Source organism: Prinia subflava, chromosome 2, assembly GCF_021018805.1.
Source record: "Prinia subflava isolate CZ2003 ecotype Zambia chromosome 2, Cam_Psub_1.2, whole genome shotgun sequence".
Taxonomy (NCBI): domain Eukaryota; kingdom Metazoa; phylum Chordata; class Aves; order Passeriformes; family Cisticolidae; genus Prinia; species Prinia subflava.
In genome coordinates this window covers 1,589,736-1,605,333 of record NC_086248.1, presented here as the reverse complement: position 1 = coordinate 1,605,333, position 15,598 = coordinate 1,589,736, and the positions used below count along the sequence as shown (strand labels likewise).

Sequence of the window (15,598 nt, the reverse complement as noted above, 5' to 3'; positions counted from 1 at the left end):
ATTTATTTATTTATTTATTTTTATTTTTACTTTTATTTTTACTTTTACTTTTACTTTTACTTTTATTTTTATTTTTACTTTTATTTTTATCTTTATCTTATTTTTATTTTTATTTTTATTTTATTTTTATTTTTACTTTTACTTTTATTTTTACTTTTACTTTTATCTTATTTTTACTTTTACTTTTACTTGTATTTTTACTTTTCTTTTTCTCTTTCTATTTCTTTTTTTTTCTTTTTCTTTTTCTTTTACTTTTTCTCTTTCTTTTTCTTTTTCTTTTTCTTTTTCTTTTTCTTTTTCTTTTCTTTTTCTTTTTCTTTTTCTTTTTCTTTTTCTTTTTCTTTTTCTTTTTCTTTTTCTTTTTCTTTTTCTTTTTTTTCTTTTTCTTTTTCTTTTTCTTTTTCTTTTTTTCTTTTTCTTTTTCTTTTTCTTTTTCTTTTTCTTTTTCTTTTTCTTTTTCTTTTTCTTTTTCTTTTTTTTCTTTTTCTTTTTCTTTTTCTTTTTCTTTTTCTTTTTCTTTTTCTTTTTCTTTTTCTTCTTTTTCTTTTTCTTTTTCTTTTTCTTTTTCTTTTTCTTTTTCTTTTTCTTTTTCTTTTTCTTTTCCTTTTTCTTTTCCTTTTTCTTTTCCTTTTTCTTTTCCTTTTTCTTTTCCTTTTTCTTTTTCTTTTTCTTTTTCTTTTTCTTTTTCTTTTTCTTTTTCTTTTTCTTTTTCTTTTTCTTTTTCTTTTTCTTTTTCTTTTTCTTTTTCTTTTTCTTTTTCTTTTTCTTTTCCTTTTCCTTTTTCTTTTCCTTTTCCTTTTCCTTTTCCTTTTCCTTTTCCTTTTCCTTTTCCTTTTCCTTTTCCTTTTCCTTTTTCTTTTTCTTTTTCTTTTTCTTTTCCTTTTTCTTTTTCTTTTTTTTCTTTTATTTTTCCTTTTATTTTTCCTTTTATTTTTCCTTTTATTTTTACTTTTAGTTTTCCTTTTAGTTTCATTTTTATTTATTATTAAAAATACTATTCCCAGAATATTATGATTATTCCCGGAAAGGAAGCCTGTGTCTTCCTGCAAATCACATTCCTCTAAAACACCCCGCACTTTCAGAAATATCAGCTTGTTTTACTTTTGCAAAGCACAACACTCGATCCTTTAAGGAAAAAAAGATCCTTTAAAACGCCCGAGGGTCAAGTGTTGGATGTGAAGAATCACAAAATTACAGATGGGCTCTGGAGCAAAACAATTAAGACTCCAAAAATCCATTTGCATGCCATAAAATGCTGTGAGATGCTGCCCGAAGTGGTTTTAAATTAGTAAATTTAGTTTTCAGTGAGGTCATTACTGCCCTAATGTAATATTTTATGTTATTTAAGAATATATAATAATCTGAATTAATAATAATTAATATAATATACTAATATAATAATATACTAAAATAATACTAAGCCTTGCTTTAGTAACTTTCTCTAAAGTTTTATGTGAATGCAACTCAAGCTCTCCGTGCTCAGGCAGGGAGGTTAGAAAATTACTTAGAATCACGGAATATCTTGTATTTAGTTTTCAGTGAGGTCATTACTGCGCTAATGTAATATTTTATGTTATTTAAGAATATATAATAATCTGAGCTTGGCTAAGCCTTGCTTTAGTAACTTTCTCTAAAGTTTCATGTGGATGCATCTCCAACTCTCCATGCTCAGGCAGGGAGGTTAGAAAATTACTTAGAATCACAGAATATCTTGAGTTTGGTTTTCAGTGAGGTCATCACTGCCCTAATGTAATATTTTATGTTATTTAAGAATATATAATAATCTGAGCCTTGCTTTAGTAACTTTCTCTAAAGTTTCAACTCAAACTCTCCATGCTCAGGCAGGGAGACAACAGGTCAGAAAATTACCTGGAATAACAGAATATCTTGGGTTGGAAGGGCCTTGAAAGGTTTAAATGTTTTAATCAAAGCTTTAAATGGAGTGTTAAACCTGTAAGAACTTTTCTTATTTTTAAATATTATTTATATTTATATTTATATTTATATTTATATTTATATTTATATTTATATTTATATTTATATTTATATTTATATTTATATTTATATTTATGTTTTTGCTTTTGTTTTTGTTTATATTTATATTTATATTTGTATTTTTGGTTTTGGTTTTGGTTTTGGTTTTTGGTTTTTATTTTTATTTTTATTTTTATTTTTATTTTCATTTTCATTTTTATTTTTATGTTATTTTTATTTTTATTTTTACTTTTATTTTTATTTTTACTTTTATTTTTATTTTTATTTTTATTTTTATTTTATTTTTATTTTTATTTTTTTATATTTTTTATTATTTTTATTTTTTGGTTTATTTTTATTTTTATTTTTATTTTTATTTTTATTTTTATTTTTATTTTTATTTTTATTTTTACTTTTATTTTTATTTTTATTTTTACTTTTATTTTTATTTTTACTTTTATTTTTACTTTTATTTTTATTTTTATTTTTATTTTTATTTTTATTTTTATTTTTATCTTTATTTTTATTTTTTGGTTTATTTTAATTTTTATTTTAATTTTAATTTTAATTTTAATTTTAATTTTTATTTTTATTTTTATTTTTATTTTTATTTTTATTTTTATTTTTATTTTTATTATTTTTATTTTTATTTTTATTTTTATCTTTATTTTTTATTATTTTTATTTTTATCTTTATTTTTTTATTATTTTTATTTTTAGGTTTATTTTTATTTTTATTTTTTATTATTTTTATTTTTATTTTTATTTTCATTTTCATTTTCATTTTCATTTTCATTTTCATTTTCATTTTCATTTTCATTTTCATTTTCATTTTCATTTTCATTTTTTTTCATTTTCATTTTCATTTTCATTTATATAACTGAATTAATTCATGGCTATGAGAGAATCACACCCCCAGCACGAAAACCCCCAAAACCTCGGCTGCTCCCGACCCTGAGGTTTTCCATCCTGCTGGGAATTCCCAGGTGAGCTGGCACTGGAAGCACCTGTCGGAGCTGGACCGGCTGTGGATGCCCAAGTGCCTGCGCTTGGGCTGGGTCATCGCCTTCCGCCCCACGCCCCTGGAGCAGGGCGTGTGGAAGCAGCACTACGTGGAGACGGTGCGGGAGCTGCGCCTCACCACGCACAAGGTCTCTGTTCCACCCTTTCCCACCTCCCGCACTGCTTTGGGGTGTCACCGGGAGATTTTCCTCGTTTGCTGAGCGTTTGTACTCAAGTAGAAGTTCTAAAGTGCTGTTCCCTAGGAGTTTTCCCTGGGTTGCTGTTCCCAGAGGTAATCAGGTTTTCAGTCTTCTCTTTGCCCTAAGTGTTTCACACCGGAGGCAGAGAAGACAAGCTGAGTCCGCCGGTGCACATTTCCAAGGTTGTTTATTCTTCATTATCTCAGTCCTTTTTCAACTCTGCCAGGCCTCCCTGGCAGGGAACCTTATCTTAGTTCTTTCTCAGCTCTGCAAGGTGTCTCCGCAGAGCAGGACACGCGGCAGGACTGGGCGGATCAGAGAGCCCCACACCTTATGTACAGTCCCCTTGACCCAACCACTGTCCAAGACGTATTTTTTATTTACAAAATTGTACCAATACCTATTACCTATACTAACATGTCAGTTCTACTCTAAACCAATCTCTAAAACCCAACTCAGCACAAGATGGGGGACGAGAACAAGAACAAGGAAGACAGGGGCCACTCCCCAATTCCTCCATCTTGTCTCTTCAGCCCCATATGCTAAGAATCCTAATTTCTATATTTATATTCTACAACAAACCATCCACTACTTATTTCAAATTCTTAGGATTTGTGATTCTTCCTGCATGTGAGTGTTCACTCCCATGGACAGGGATCAGAGTCAGTGTCCTCCTGGGACCTGTGTGGGTCTAACTGAGCCCCCTGTACAGATCCCAGACCCCCCTGTCCGGTCTCCAAACCCTCCAGGGTGGCCAGAGGGATGTTCTAGACTCCGACACTAAAGTTACAGTTTAACATTCTTTAATGCAAAACGAGCTTCCTCGTTTGCTGAGCGTTTGTACTGAAGTAGAAGTTCTTAAACTGCAGTTTAAAATTCTTTAATGCAAAACGAGCTTCTAAAGTTATAATTCAAAGACTTTTGTTACAGAATAGCTTGAGATTTGTAACAGGTAATTGCAAGCAAAGTTTGTTCAAAAACTTCCTTCCGTGCTTTCCTCGGTTGTTTATTACAACTCATCTTTATAACTGTCCCACGGCCGTGTTCCACAATTACAATTACACAGATTTTCTTCATTTCCCTGACACAAAAATCAACTTTGCATTTCACAGTTGGGCAGATTCAGGTATTTTAAGGATATTTTATGGGTGCCTCGTTTGCTCTTTCACCTCCTCGTCCAGCTCCAGGCGTGTGCACCTTCTCACCCCCGTTCGTGTGAACAGGAGATCGTGTTTTTAAATATTGTCATTGTTTGGAATTCCTTCTCCAAGAGAAGGGGGGGTTGGATGACAGCCTCCTTGACCAATGTGGTGAGAGGTGGGAATGCCACTCCCCAATCCATGGGCACCTTGCTAAAAGTATAAAATAATAATAAATAATAAACAAAGCAGGAGGTTCTCCCTGCTGCTCTCTGATCTCCCCAAACTCCGGGGCTCCGTGTCTTTTCCTGGCGATGCTCACAGCGACAGTGGGGTGTGATTCTGAACCTCATACCAGGTTAGTCAGCGAGTTCTCCTCACGGGTTAGTCAGAAAAAGCAATCCCTGTCCAGCCCAAAAAGTATAAACAACAGCGAATTGAGGGAAACAAACTTCATTAGCTGAAGCTGTAATTAAACAATTAACCCCAACATATAAATGGACCAAAACTTATAAAACTGTGAAAACTCATGACCCATTGTCCGTCTTGGGTGTAGCCTCAGCCAGGCCCTTGTGCTGCCCAAGGTGCATCCTTCTAAGGCCTTTTTAATAAATATTTATGAATATAAAATTATAATTAAAATATAAATAAATTTTTATTTTTATTGCTTTATTTCTCTAGCTCTGTCCACCCTCTGCTCTAGGCCTCACACCTCCTCCATTTGTTCCCACTGGGAAAAATCGGGGGGATCTGGCTCCCAGCCCCTCTGCCTCTTGATCTTTTTTTGGGGATCCTCCTGCCCTAAATTCAAAGTTCAGCCCTTTAATTTAAGGCAAAGCCTCCCACAGGCTCTGTCTGTGGTTGGGAGAAGCTGATGCACCTCAGCAGCAGCTCAGCTCATTTTAATACGGATTACAGGGCTGGGGTGGTGACAAGCCCTGCCAAGGTGCCTCCTTCTGTCCACTGGCCGTAACGAGACCGATTTTGAGTTAATCCCCAGTTTTAGGCCAATCTGATTTTCACATTCAGATTTTCTGATTCAAAACTCATTTCCTCCTTCCTGCCTCTCCCCATCAGATTCCTGCCAAGGACGAGTTCATCGTGGTGGATGTGCAGCCCGTAAAAAGTGACGACCCAGAGAGGAAACTTCCCGTGGCGGGACAGGGGATGAGCAGGGCGAGAGCAGAGCCCCCTCCTTGGCGCTCAGCCGACAGGAACCCCACGGACACCGTCCGCTACAACTACCTGGACAACTGCGACCCCATCGAGCAGGCCAGGCAGGCGTAAGGGCCCTTTCCTTTCCTTTCCTTTCCTTTCCTTTCCTTTCCTTTCCTTTCCTTTCCTTTCCTTTCCTTTCCTTTCCTTTCCTTTCCTTTCCTTTCCTTTCCTTTCCTTTCCTTTCCTTTCCTTTCCTTTCCTTTCCTTTCCTTTCCTTTCCTTTCCTTTCCTTTCCTTTCCTTTCCTTTCCTTTCCTTTCCTTTCCTTTCCTTTCCTTTCCTTTCCTTTCCTTTCCTTTCCTTTCCTTTCCTTTCCTTTCCTTTCCTTTCCTTTCCTTTCCTTTCCTTTCCTTTCCTTTCCTTTCCTTTCCTTTCCTTTCCTTTCCTTTCCTTTCCTTTCCTTTCCTTCCCAAACCTTCCCAAACCTTCCCAAACCTTCCCTTCCCAAACCTTCCCTTCCCAAACCTTCCCTTCCCAAACCTTCCCAAACCTTCCCAAACCTTCCCAAACCTTCCCAAACCTTCCCTTCCCAAACCTTCCCAAACCTTCCCAAACCTTCCCTTTTCCACTTGGCACAAGATTTTCCACGTCTTCCCCGGCTCTCTCTGCCTGTTCTGTTTGCAAACCCATTTTCCCGCTTTTTTGGCCAGTTTTGGGGTGGGTTTCTGTCCGAAGCTGCCGCTGCTTTGCGTCCTTCCCGCCCAGCCGGTCAGGCCGGAGCTGCTGGGGGATGTTAGGGAGGAGGAACGAGGACGAGGGTTTGTCGGGGGAGTTTTTAAATCAAGGAACGCGTGGGTTTCGCAGGGCAGAGGAGGGATGAACGGGCTGGGATGAAACACAATTGTATCGCTGGGAGGATCTCCTGGCGGAGAGGAGGTCGGGATGATCGAATTGCAGGGCAGGTGTAAGAGGATGGCAGAGCAGGGCGGTGATGAATGGAATTTGTGTCCTGGATCCGTCACTTCCCGGGCTCCCAGCATTATCCACATGGAGAAAAAAAAGGGAATTTCCCGCCCAAGGAAGAGTTTGGTGCACGGATCCGGCATAGAACCGCCGCACGTTTTCCTTTGTCACCTCTGGCGCCGGAGATTTTCCAAACCTCAGACCCAGGGTGAGTTTGAGCCAGGGTGAGTTTGAGCCAGGGTCAGTTTGAGCCAGGCTCAGTTTGAACCAGGGTCAGTTTGAGCCAGGATCAGTTTTCTCCCAGCCTGGGGAGGGCGTGGGAGTGACCCGTGGGCAGCGTTCACCCTTTCCTCGTGTGAATCCCTGGAAACACCGCCTCCGACCCCTCCCGGGGGTCACCTCATCCCAGCCGACGTGAAAAGGGCGACGCTGTCATTGATCCAAGCCTGGCAAAGAGGCAACGGATCCTCCCCTGGCTCCTGTGGGAATCCACAGACTCGGCGCCCAGAGCGGGAGATTCCTCTCGGTCATGCCAACAAAAACCTTGGGAACTGACGGAGCCAGGATGAAAAGCACCCGGGTTGTGCCTGAGCAAAGATCCGACAGAGCCAAGAGGATCCCTGCAGCCCAGGGACAGCCAATACGGGATGTTAATCCGTGTTCTTATGGGTTATGACATGTTAGAAATTATGAAAAACCACTGTATATATGTTATATGAGAATATAGCTTTAGTCTGCCTTGGAATTCACTGAGACTGAGGCAGGCACCACCCTGGAATTTCCATTTGGAAGGGAGACAAAGGAATTACGGGAAGCCCTGGCCTTCTGTTTGGCATCAGAAAGGAGATAAACCATCAGTCCTTCCCCCATGGATGGCAGAGCCATCGGAGCACCATCATCAGCCATTGGATCACCGTCATCAGAGCACCATCATCTTCCAAATCTCCGGAGAAGAACTCCTTCCATTCCTAAACTTTGGTGTCCATTCACATTTCACGGGAAACCAAAAATTGACAATTCAAAAAGGAGGAGGAAACTCTTTTCAGCTCAGCCCAAGATGACTATGAATTCGAATAACCAGCCTAAAAACAAAAGGATTATGAGGAAATTTGTGCCAGAGGCAGAATAAAGTGTATAAAAACTAAGGCCCGAACCAGGCCAATTTGTGAACTCAGAGGGGACAACAGTGTCCCAGATACCACGTCCCGGTTCACCCTTTGACGATTTCCCACTGGGGGAGGTTTTGCTGAAATTCTTTAATTCGATCCTTTTTAATAAACCAAAAATTACATTTCTAATTGGACTGCTGTACTGGCATTTAAAACACCGGGGATTTCCCCAGCCAGGGGTTGTTTGGCCAAGCGCTCCCGGAGCTCTTTCCCAACGCGATTAACTCGGCCGGACCCAGCGCTGCTCCGGGGTGTTCTGCAGAAATTCAAGCCTGGCGTGAATCACGGCTTAATCCGCGTCCCCTGGTCCTTCCATATTGCATCACTTCAAAAAGAGCTTCCCAGCTTCCACCTCACCCTCTTCCCGTGGGTGTTTCCCAACCCCGACGCCGCTCCTGGGCCGAGTTCTTTGAGGTTTTTTAACCGAGTGTTTTCACCAAAGTCCTGATATTATTTTCCAGCTGTGCTCGACGGTTTTGTGCAGCAGCTCCCAGGGTTTTCTGTGAGGTTTAGGAGTCTCTCGTGCCGTTTCTGTGAGGTTCAGGATCCTCCTGTGCCACAAAAAAAAACCCTCCAAGCCTCGTTTGAAGGGTTTAAAAGTCGCCTGTCCCAGCGCTGAGCTGTGGATGCGGCCGAGAACCAGGTGAAAACAATTCACCCGAAACAATGAGACAGTAAATAATAAATACAAAATTCTTATTTGTCTGCCTGTCTGCCTCTCCCCAGTGAGATCCCAGCCTCTCTTGCATTTTAACGCCGAGTGCTCCTGCAAATCTGGCATTTATCCGCAATTACGGAGGATTATTGCGAGGAGAGAGAGGAATTCCGTGAGATTTGCCTGTTTATCAAGGATCTGCCCTGAATATCCCTTAAGCTGCGGGTAATTGCCGCTGCTCAGGCTCAGCCCTGCTGATTATTCAGCAGCGCAGGTGCCGCGTTTCGGGTGCTGACCCAGCCTCCCACTCCCACAACGAAGTTCTGGTTCTTCTTTTCCATGGACACTTCCCAAAAATCCTTCCCACTGAGGGTCTGTGTTGTGTCCTCCACTTTTTGGGAAGGGGAATTCAGATCCCCGGACACCACCTTGGGTGTCCCCCTCATTTTTGGTGGGGGGTGGCAGGGAAATGTCACCGTGGTCCCGGCGTCCCTCTGGGATGGCAATCCTTGGGTTTGGAGCCCCCCAGGAATCCACCCCAGGGCAGGCAGATCCCGCCTGGCCAGGGGTCGGCTCAGCAGGCGGGGCAGAATCCCCAGATAAAAATCTCCTGGAGATCTCAGGAGCAGAATCCCCAGATAAAAATCTCCTGGTGGTCTCAGAAGCAGAATTCCCGGATAAAAATCTCCTGGGGATCTCAGGAGCAGAATTCCCGGATAAAAATCTCCTGGAGATCTCAGGAGCAGAATTCTCAGATAAAAATCTCCTGGCAGTCTCAGGAGCAGAATCCCCAGATAAAAATCTCCTGGAGATCTCGGGAACAGAATTCCCAGATAAAAATCTCCTGGAGATCTCGGCTCTCCCTCGGACGAGCCAGATTTTGGAGCTCAAGGGCAAAAAGAACCTCTCCTCACGTAAAATGGCTGTGGGGAGGAAGGAAGGAAGGGCGGAAGGGCGGAAGGGCGGAAGGAAGGAAGGGCGGAAGGAAGGAAGGAAGGAAGGAAGGAAGGAAGGAAGGAAGGAAGGAAGGAAGGAAGGAAGGAAGGGCGGAAGGGCGGAAGGGCGGAAGGAAGGAAGGGCGGAAGGAAGGAAGGAAGGGCGGAAGGGCGGAAGGAAGGAAGGGCGGAAGGGCGGAAGGGCGGAAGGGCGGAAGGAAGGAAGGAAGGAAGGAAGGAAGGAAGGAAGGAAGGAAGGAAGGAAGGAGGGAGAGCAATTTCCCGGGATTTGCCAAAGGGAATTCGGGAGAGGGGATGGATTTTGCCGCAGGTGGGAAGGACGTGAAGGTGTGGGAGAGGACGTGGCAGAACTCGCAGGATCTCAGAGCGATGGTGGAGAGAAAAGGACTGGAGGGAGCTCTCCCTGACTGGGAACCCCTGAGCCAGCAAAGCCTTTCTTCCCCGTTTGAGTGCCCAGGAAAACTGTGGAGAATCCCTTGGGAATTAACAGGAGCACATCAAAGGAATACCTGACGCCACCATCAAAGCAAGGTGTGAGAGGCGACTCACCCGCCGCTGCCTCGACTCCCAGTTAATCTCCCTAATTCCAGGTTGGATTTTGCAGAGTTTAAGAGGCAGTCAACCAAAAGAAAAAAAAAAAGAAAAAAGAAAAAGAAAAAAAAAAAAGAAAAAAAAATTATTTAAAAAGCTTTTCCTAACTCTTGGGCCTGGTTGAAATCTCCTCGGAGCTCGGCCTCACTCTGCAGTTGTTTTCTGGTCCAAAGGGAGTGGAGGATCTGCTGTTCATCACATCGAGGTGAAGAATTGACATTTAAATGTCAGAATTCTCGGAATTGCAGAACAGTTTGCGTGCAAAGAGACGTTAAAATTCATCCAGTTCCAACCCTGACACCTTCCACTGTCCCAGGCTGCTCCAAGTCCTGTCCAGCCTGGCCTTGGACACTGCCAGGGATCCAGGGGCAGCCACAGCTTCTCTGGGAATTCTGTGCCAGAGCCTCCCCACCGGGAAGGATTTTTTTTTTCTAATATTTAATCTAAATCTCTCCTATTTCAGTTTAAAACTGCTCATGGAAAAAAGTCACACTTCTTGTCATCTGTGATGCCAAATTGTCATCGTCTGTTTCTTTTCTTTGAGTCATCAGCTGCCTTCTCCCTGGCACAGCAGCACCAAAATAATTCCTAGCAGGGAATCCGTCCTTATTTAGCCAAAAAAAAGAGGGAAATACGGGAAGCAGAACGAGCTGCAGTCAATTCTCAATTAGGCAGTGGAAATGGAGTCCTCTAGGTGGAAATACAAAAGATATTCTGCGGGCTGTGAGACCATAATTGGCTTTTTGGCTTTTAAAAACAGATCAATGCATTTCCAGCAAATGTATTTTCAAATGGAATTTCCAAATACAGCAGCTGAGCAAGGGTTGGGCCTGGCCAGAGCTCGCTGGGGAGAACAAGAACACCGGGCTGGGGAGTGCCCAAAAATGGGGTTCATTTGCAATCTGGATGATCATTAAAACCTATTTTTAAATTTTTTTTCTCTCTGCTGGTTGCTCAGAAAGGCAAAAACTCTTCCCAGAAGCTCAGTGAAACCCCCCTGGCAGCGTGAAGGAGGTGGGACAGAGATCCCCCAGTAAATTCCCTGGGAGCTTTTTGAGTTTATTTGGGACAGCTTCTTCTTTTTATGTGGGAAAAGCTTCTCAGTCACCGAGCAGGGAAATTAAGAATAGCCCAGGGAGCGGCGAGGTGACGGAGAGGAGACACAGACAGGCTGGAATTATGGATTGCCTGGAAGGGGTTATCAAAATCCCTCCACAGAATTACAGCCGTGACTTATCGGTGTCGCAATTTATCGCGGAGATGATTTCTGGGAGGTCTGGTTTGTTTTCTGCCTGGATGGTCCAAGCAGCTTTTTGTTATGGACAAAAAAAAAACCAACACAACAAACCAACAAAAAATACTCAAAAAACCCCCCACCAACCCAAACCACAAACAAACAAACAAAAACACAAAAAAGAAAGAAAAAAACCCCAAAAACCCTCCCAAAACCGCAATCAAAAACCCAAAAAAACCCCCAAAATAACAACAACCCAAAAAAACAAAAAACCCCAAAAAACCCCAAACCGAACCCCCCCAAACAAGAACAAAACAAAGAAAAGCCAACCCAAAAAACCCCCCCATCAAACCACAAACAAACAAACAAACAAACATAAAAAGAAAGAAAAAAACCCAACAAAACCCCCCCAAAAAAACCCCCCAAAAACCCAACGAAACCCCAAAAAACCCCCCAAAAAAAACCCCCCAAAACCCCCAATAAAACCCCCAAAAACTCAACAAAACCCCCAAAACAAACAAAAAAACCCCCACCCCCCCCCAAACCCCAAAAACAAAAAAAACCCAAACAAACAAAAACAAAACAAAAACCAAAAACCACAAAAAACCAACCAAACAAAAAACCCAAACAAAAAACAACCAAACAACCCAAACAAAAAACAATCAAACAAAAAACCCCAAAAAAAAACCAAAAAAACAAAAAAAAACCTAAACAAAACCCCCCAAAATAATAACAACAACAACAAACCCTGCAGAGACCAGCAAGGAAGGATTTGCCTCTCGGGGCACAACAAAACCTTGCAAAGGGGAAGTGAAAGATTTTTATCTAAAACACGGAGTCGAGTTAGCAAATTTATCTGTGGGGCTCCGATCTGCCCCCAGAGGCCCGGGAGGGCGTTCCTGTCAGGCCCCTGCGTGCACAGTTCTGCTGTTTGTGCTGCTGGCTGCCAATAAATCAAAATATTTGCCTCCCCCTCGATCACAAATAATGAATTCCGATTCCATCGGGGCGCTGGAGCCGCGCCAAGGCCGCCGGGGCCTTGTGCCTCAAGACAGGGCCCTGCTACTTCTCACGGGGAGCCTTTCCCCCCTCCCCGGCCTTGGGTAATTTATGGCTCTGAAAAACAGTTGCGTATTGTCCCGGAGTGTTTACCCGACGAGAAAATAATTGCTTGGGGTAATTGTTGCGTCGGCGGCCCCGTTGGTGACAAAGAGCGGCGCGCTCGCGTGACAAGGGATCCCCGCGCTCGCCTCTCCCTTTTTGTGCTGCTGAAAAGGCGGCCCAGTCTCAGGGCTGCTGTTCCCTGAGATTCTCCTCGGAGTTGTTGTTCCCCAGGGCTCTCTTTCCCTCTCGGAGTTGTTGTTCCCTGAGGTAATGAGGTTTTTAGGGCTCTCTTTCCCTCCCAGGGTTGCTGTTCCCTGAGACTTTTTTCAGAGTTGCTGTTCCCCGAGGTAATGAGGTTTTTAGGGCTCTCTTTCCCTCCCAGGGCTGCTGTTCCCTGAGATTCTCCTCGGAGTTGCTGTTCCCCAAGGTAATGAGGTTTTTTAGGACTCTTTCTCCCTCTCGGAGTTGCTGTTCCCTGAGATTCTCCTCGGAGTTGTTGTTCCCCAAGGTAATGAGGTTTTTAGGACTCTTTCTCCCTCTCGGAGTTGTTGTTCCCCGAGGTAATGAGGTTTTTAGGGCTCTCTCTCCCTCTCAGAGTTGCTGTTCCCTCAGACTTTTTTCAGGGTTGCTGTTCCCCAAGGTAATGAGGTTTTTAGGGCTCTCTCTCTCCCTCTCAGAGTTGCTGTTCCCCAAGGTAATGAGGTTTTTAGGACTCTCTTTCCCTCCCAGGGTTGCTGTTCCTGAGGATTCTCCTCGGAGTTGCTGTTCCCCAAGGTAATGAGGTTTTTAGGACTCTTTCTCCCTCTCAGAGTTGTTGTTCCCCAAGGTAATGAGGTTTTTAGGGCTCTCTTTCCCTCCCAGAGTTGCTGTTCCCCAAGGTAATGAGGTTTTTAGGGCTCTTTCTCCCTCCCAGGGTTGTTGTTCCCCAAGGTAATGAGGTTTTTAGGGCTCTCTTTCCCTCTCAGAGTTGCGTGTTCCCTCAGACTTTTTTCAGGGTTGTTGTTCCCCAAGGTAATGAGGTTTTTAGAGCTCTTTCTCCCTCTCGGAGTTGCTGTTCCCCAAGGTAATGTAGGTTTTTTAGGGCTCTCTTTCCCTCCCAGGGTTGTTGTTCCCCAGGTAATGAGGTTTTTAGGAGTCTCTCTCCCTCTCAGAGTTGCTGTTCCCTGAGACTTTTTTCAGGGTTGCTCTTCCCAAGGTAATGAGGTTTTTAGGGCTCTCTCTCCCTCTCAGGGCTGCTGTTCCCTGAGATTCTCCTCGGGGTTGTTGTTCCCCAAGGTAATGAGGTTTTTAGGGCTCTCTTTCCCTCCCAGGGTTGCTGTTCCCTGAGATTCTGCTCGGAGTTGCTGTTCCCCGAGGTAATGAGGTTTTTGGGGCTCTCTTTCTCCCTCTCAGAGTTGCTGTTCCCCAAGGTAATGAGGTTTTTAAGACTCTCTTTCCCTCCCAGGGTTGCTGTTTCCTGAGATTCTCCTCGGAGTTGTTGTTCCCCAAGGTAATGAGGTTTTTGGGGCTCTCTCTCCCTCTCAGGGTTGCTGTTCCCTGAGATTCTCCTTGGGGTTGTTGTACCCCAAGGTATTTAGGAACTCTCTCTCTCTCAGGGTTGCTTTTCCCTGAGATTCTCCTGGATTCGATGCCACATCCGTGGGAAGTGTCCCGACCGGGCTTGGAGCAACCCGGGGCAGTGGGAGGTGTTGGGTTGGAATGGGATGAGCCTTAAGGTCCCTTCCAACACAAAATATCCAGGGATTAGGAGGCCTCTCTGGGGAACCTCAGCCAGGGCTTCCCACCCTCACAGCCAGGAATTCCTTCCCAAGATCCCATCTAAATCTTCTTTTTCCAGGAGAAAGCCATTCCCCGTGTCCTGTCCCTCTGTGCCTTGTCCCCAATCCCTCTCCAGCTCTCCTGGAGCCCCTTTAGGCTCTGGAAGGGGCTCTGAGCTCCCTCTGGAGCCTTCTCTTCTCCCCTCAAGCTCTCCCAGCCTGGATCCACGGGAATTCTTCTCTCCCAGACACTCAGTGATGGGAGGCACCCCAGAGGCTGCACTTCCCCTTCTTTATTTCAGGAATCCCCTCAATCCCGACTCGGGAGGCACCAGGAGCCTGAAATCCTGCTCGGATTCAACCCCGGCTCAGCCAAAGGAAAGGGATCCCAATTCATGGGGTTCTCAGGGCTGCTGTTCCCTGAGATTCTCCTCGGGGTTGCTGTTCCCTGAGGTCTGTGGGGTTTTTGAGCTTCCCTTGCCCAAAAGGTCTCACGCCGGAGCCAGAGCAGACAAGCTGAGTGTGCCAGTCCGTGTTTCCAGGGTTTTTTATTCTTCATTATCTCAGTTCTGTCTCAGCTCTGTGAGGCGTCCCCAGCAGAGCAAGGACACGCGGCAGGACTGGGTGGATCAGAGGGTCCCGGGCTTTATGTACGGTACCCCTGACCCAACCACCATCCAAAATGAACTTTTTATTTACAGAATTTTACCAATACTTAGTATTTTAACATGTCATTTGTACTCTAAACCAATCCTTGTGATCCAACTCAGCAGAAAATGGGGGGACGAGAGCAAGAACAAGGAGCACAGGGGCCACTCCCCAATTCCTCCATCTTGTCTCTTCAACCCCATATACTAAAAATCCTGGATTTTACATTTACATTCTATGATAAACTAAATACTGCTTATTTTGAATTCTCTCAGCTTGTGCTTCTTCACACACTGTGGGCATTCACTCCCGTGGACAGGGATCAGAGGCAGTGTCCTCCTGGGCTCTGTGTGAGGCTGCCTGAGCCCCTTGGACAGATCCCAGACCCCCCTGTCCGCTCTCCAAACCCTCCAGGGTGGCCAGAGGGATGTCCTGGACTCCAACACGCTCCCCACGGGCGTGTGGGGATCTGAAAAATTCCTCAAGGGGGGAAAACTGGGAGAGAAACAGCAAATTTCAGGAATGAGCCCCGCCGTTCTCCTTCCTCGTCCTTGCTCCTTCCATTTCCTGACCTGGAGCTGGGGTTGTGGGGGGCGACCTGACACCAGCAACCTAAATTTACAATAATAATTTAAAATAATATTTTACAATAATAATTTAAAATAATAATTTACAACATTTTACAATAATATTTTACAATATTTTACAATAATAATTTACAATAATAATTTTGCAATAATAATTTAAAATAATATTTTACAATAATAATTAAAATAATAATTTAAAATAATATTTTACAGTAATAATTTAAAATAATAATTTAAAATAATAATTTACAATAATAATTTACAATAATAATTTAAAATAATATTTTACAATAATAATTTAAAATAATATTTTACAATAATAATCTACAACAATTTACAATAATATTTTACAATATTTTACAATAATAATTTACAATAATAATTTTGCAATAATATTTACAGTCACAAGGGCAGGGCTGCCTCCTACCCAAAGGTCACGGCATCGTTTAGGACGGAAACACCT

The 15,598-nt window shown here is 43.1% G+C and overlaps 1 protein-coding gene across 1 annotated transcript in view; it reads left to right on the top strand.

Moving 5' to 3' along the window:
- The window catches only part of FBXO16 (F-box protein 16), a 57,290-nt gene that overhangs the window by 33,674 nt on the left and 8,018 nt on the right, over positions 1-15,598 (top strand). Inside the window, exons 5-6 of the mRNA XM_063391935.1 lie at positions 2,960-3,124; positions 5,392-5,597. Of these exons, the coding sequence (XP_063248005.1) occupies positions 2,960-3,124; positions 5,392-5,597 (371 nt within the window). The remainder of the gene's footprint in view (positions 1-2,959; positions 3,125-5,391; positions 5,598-15,598) is intronic.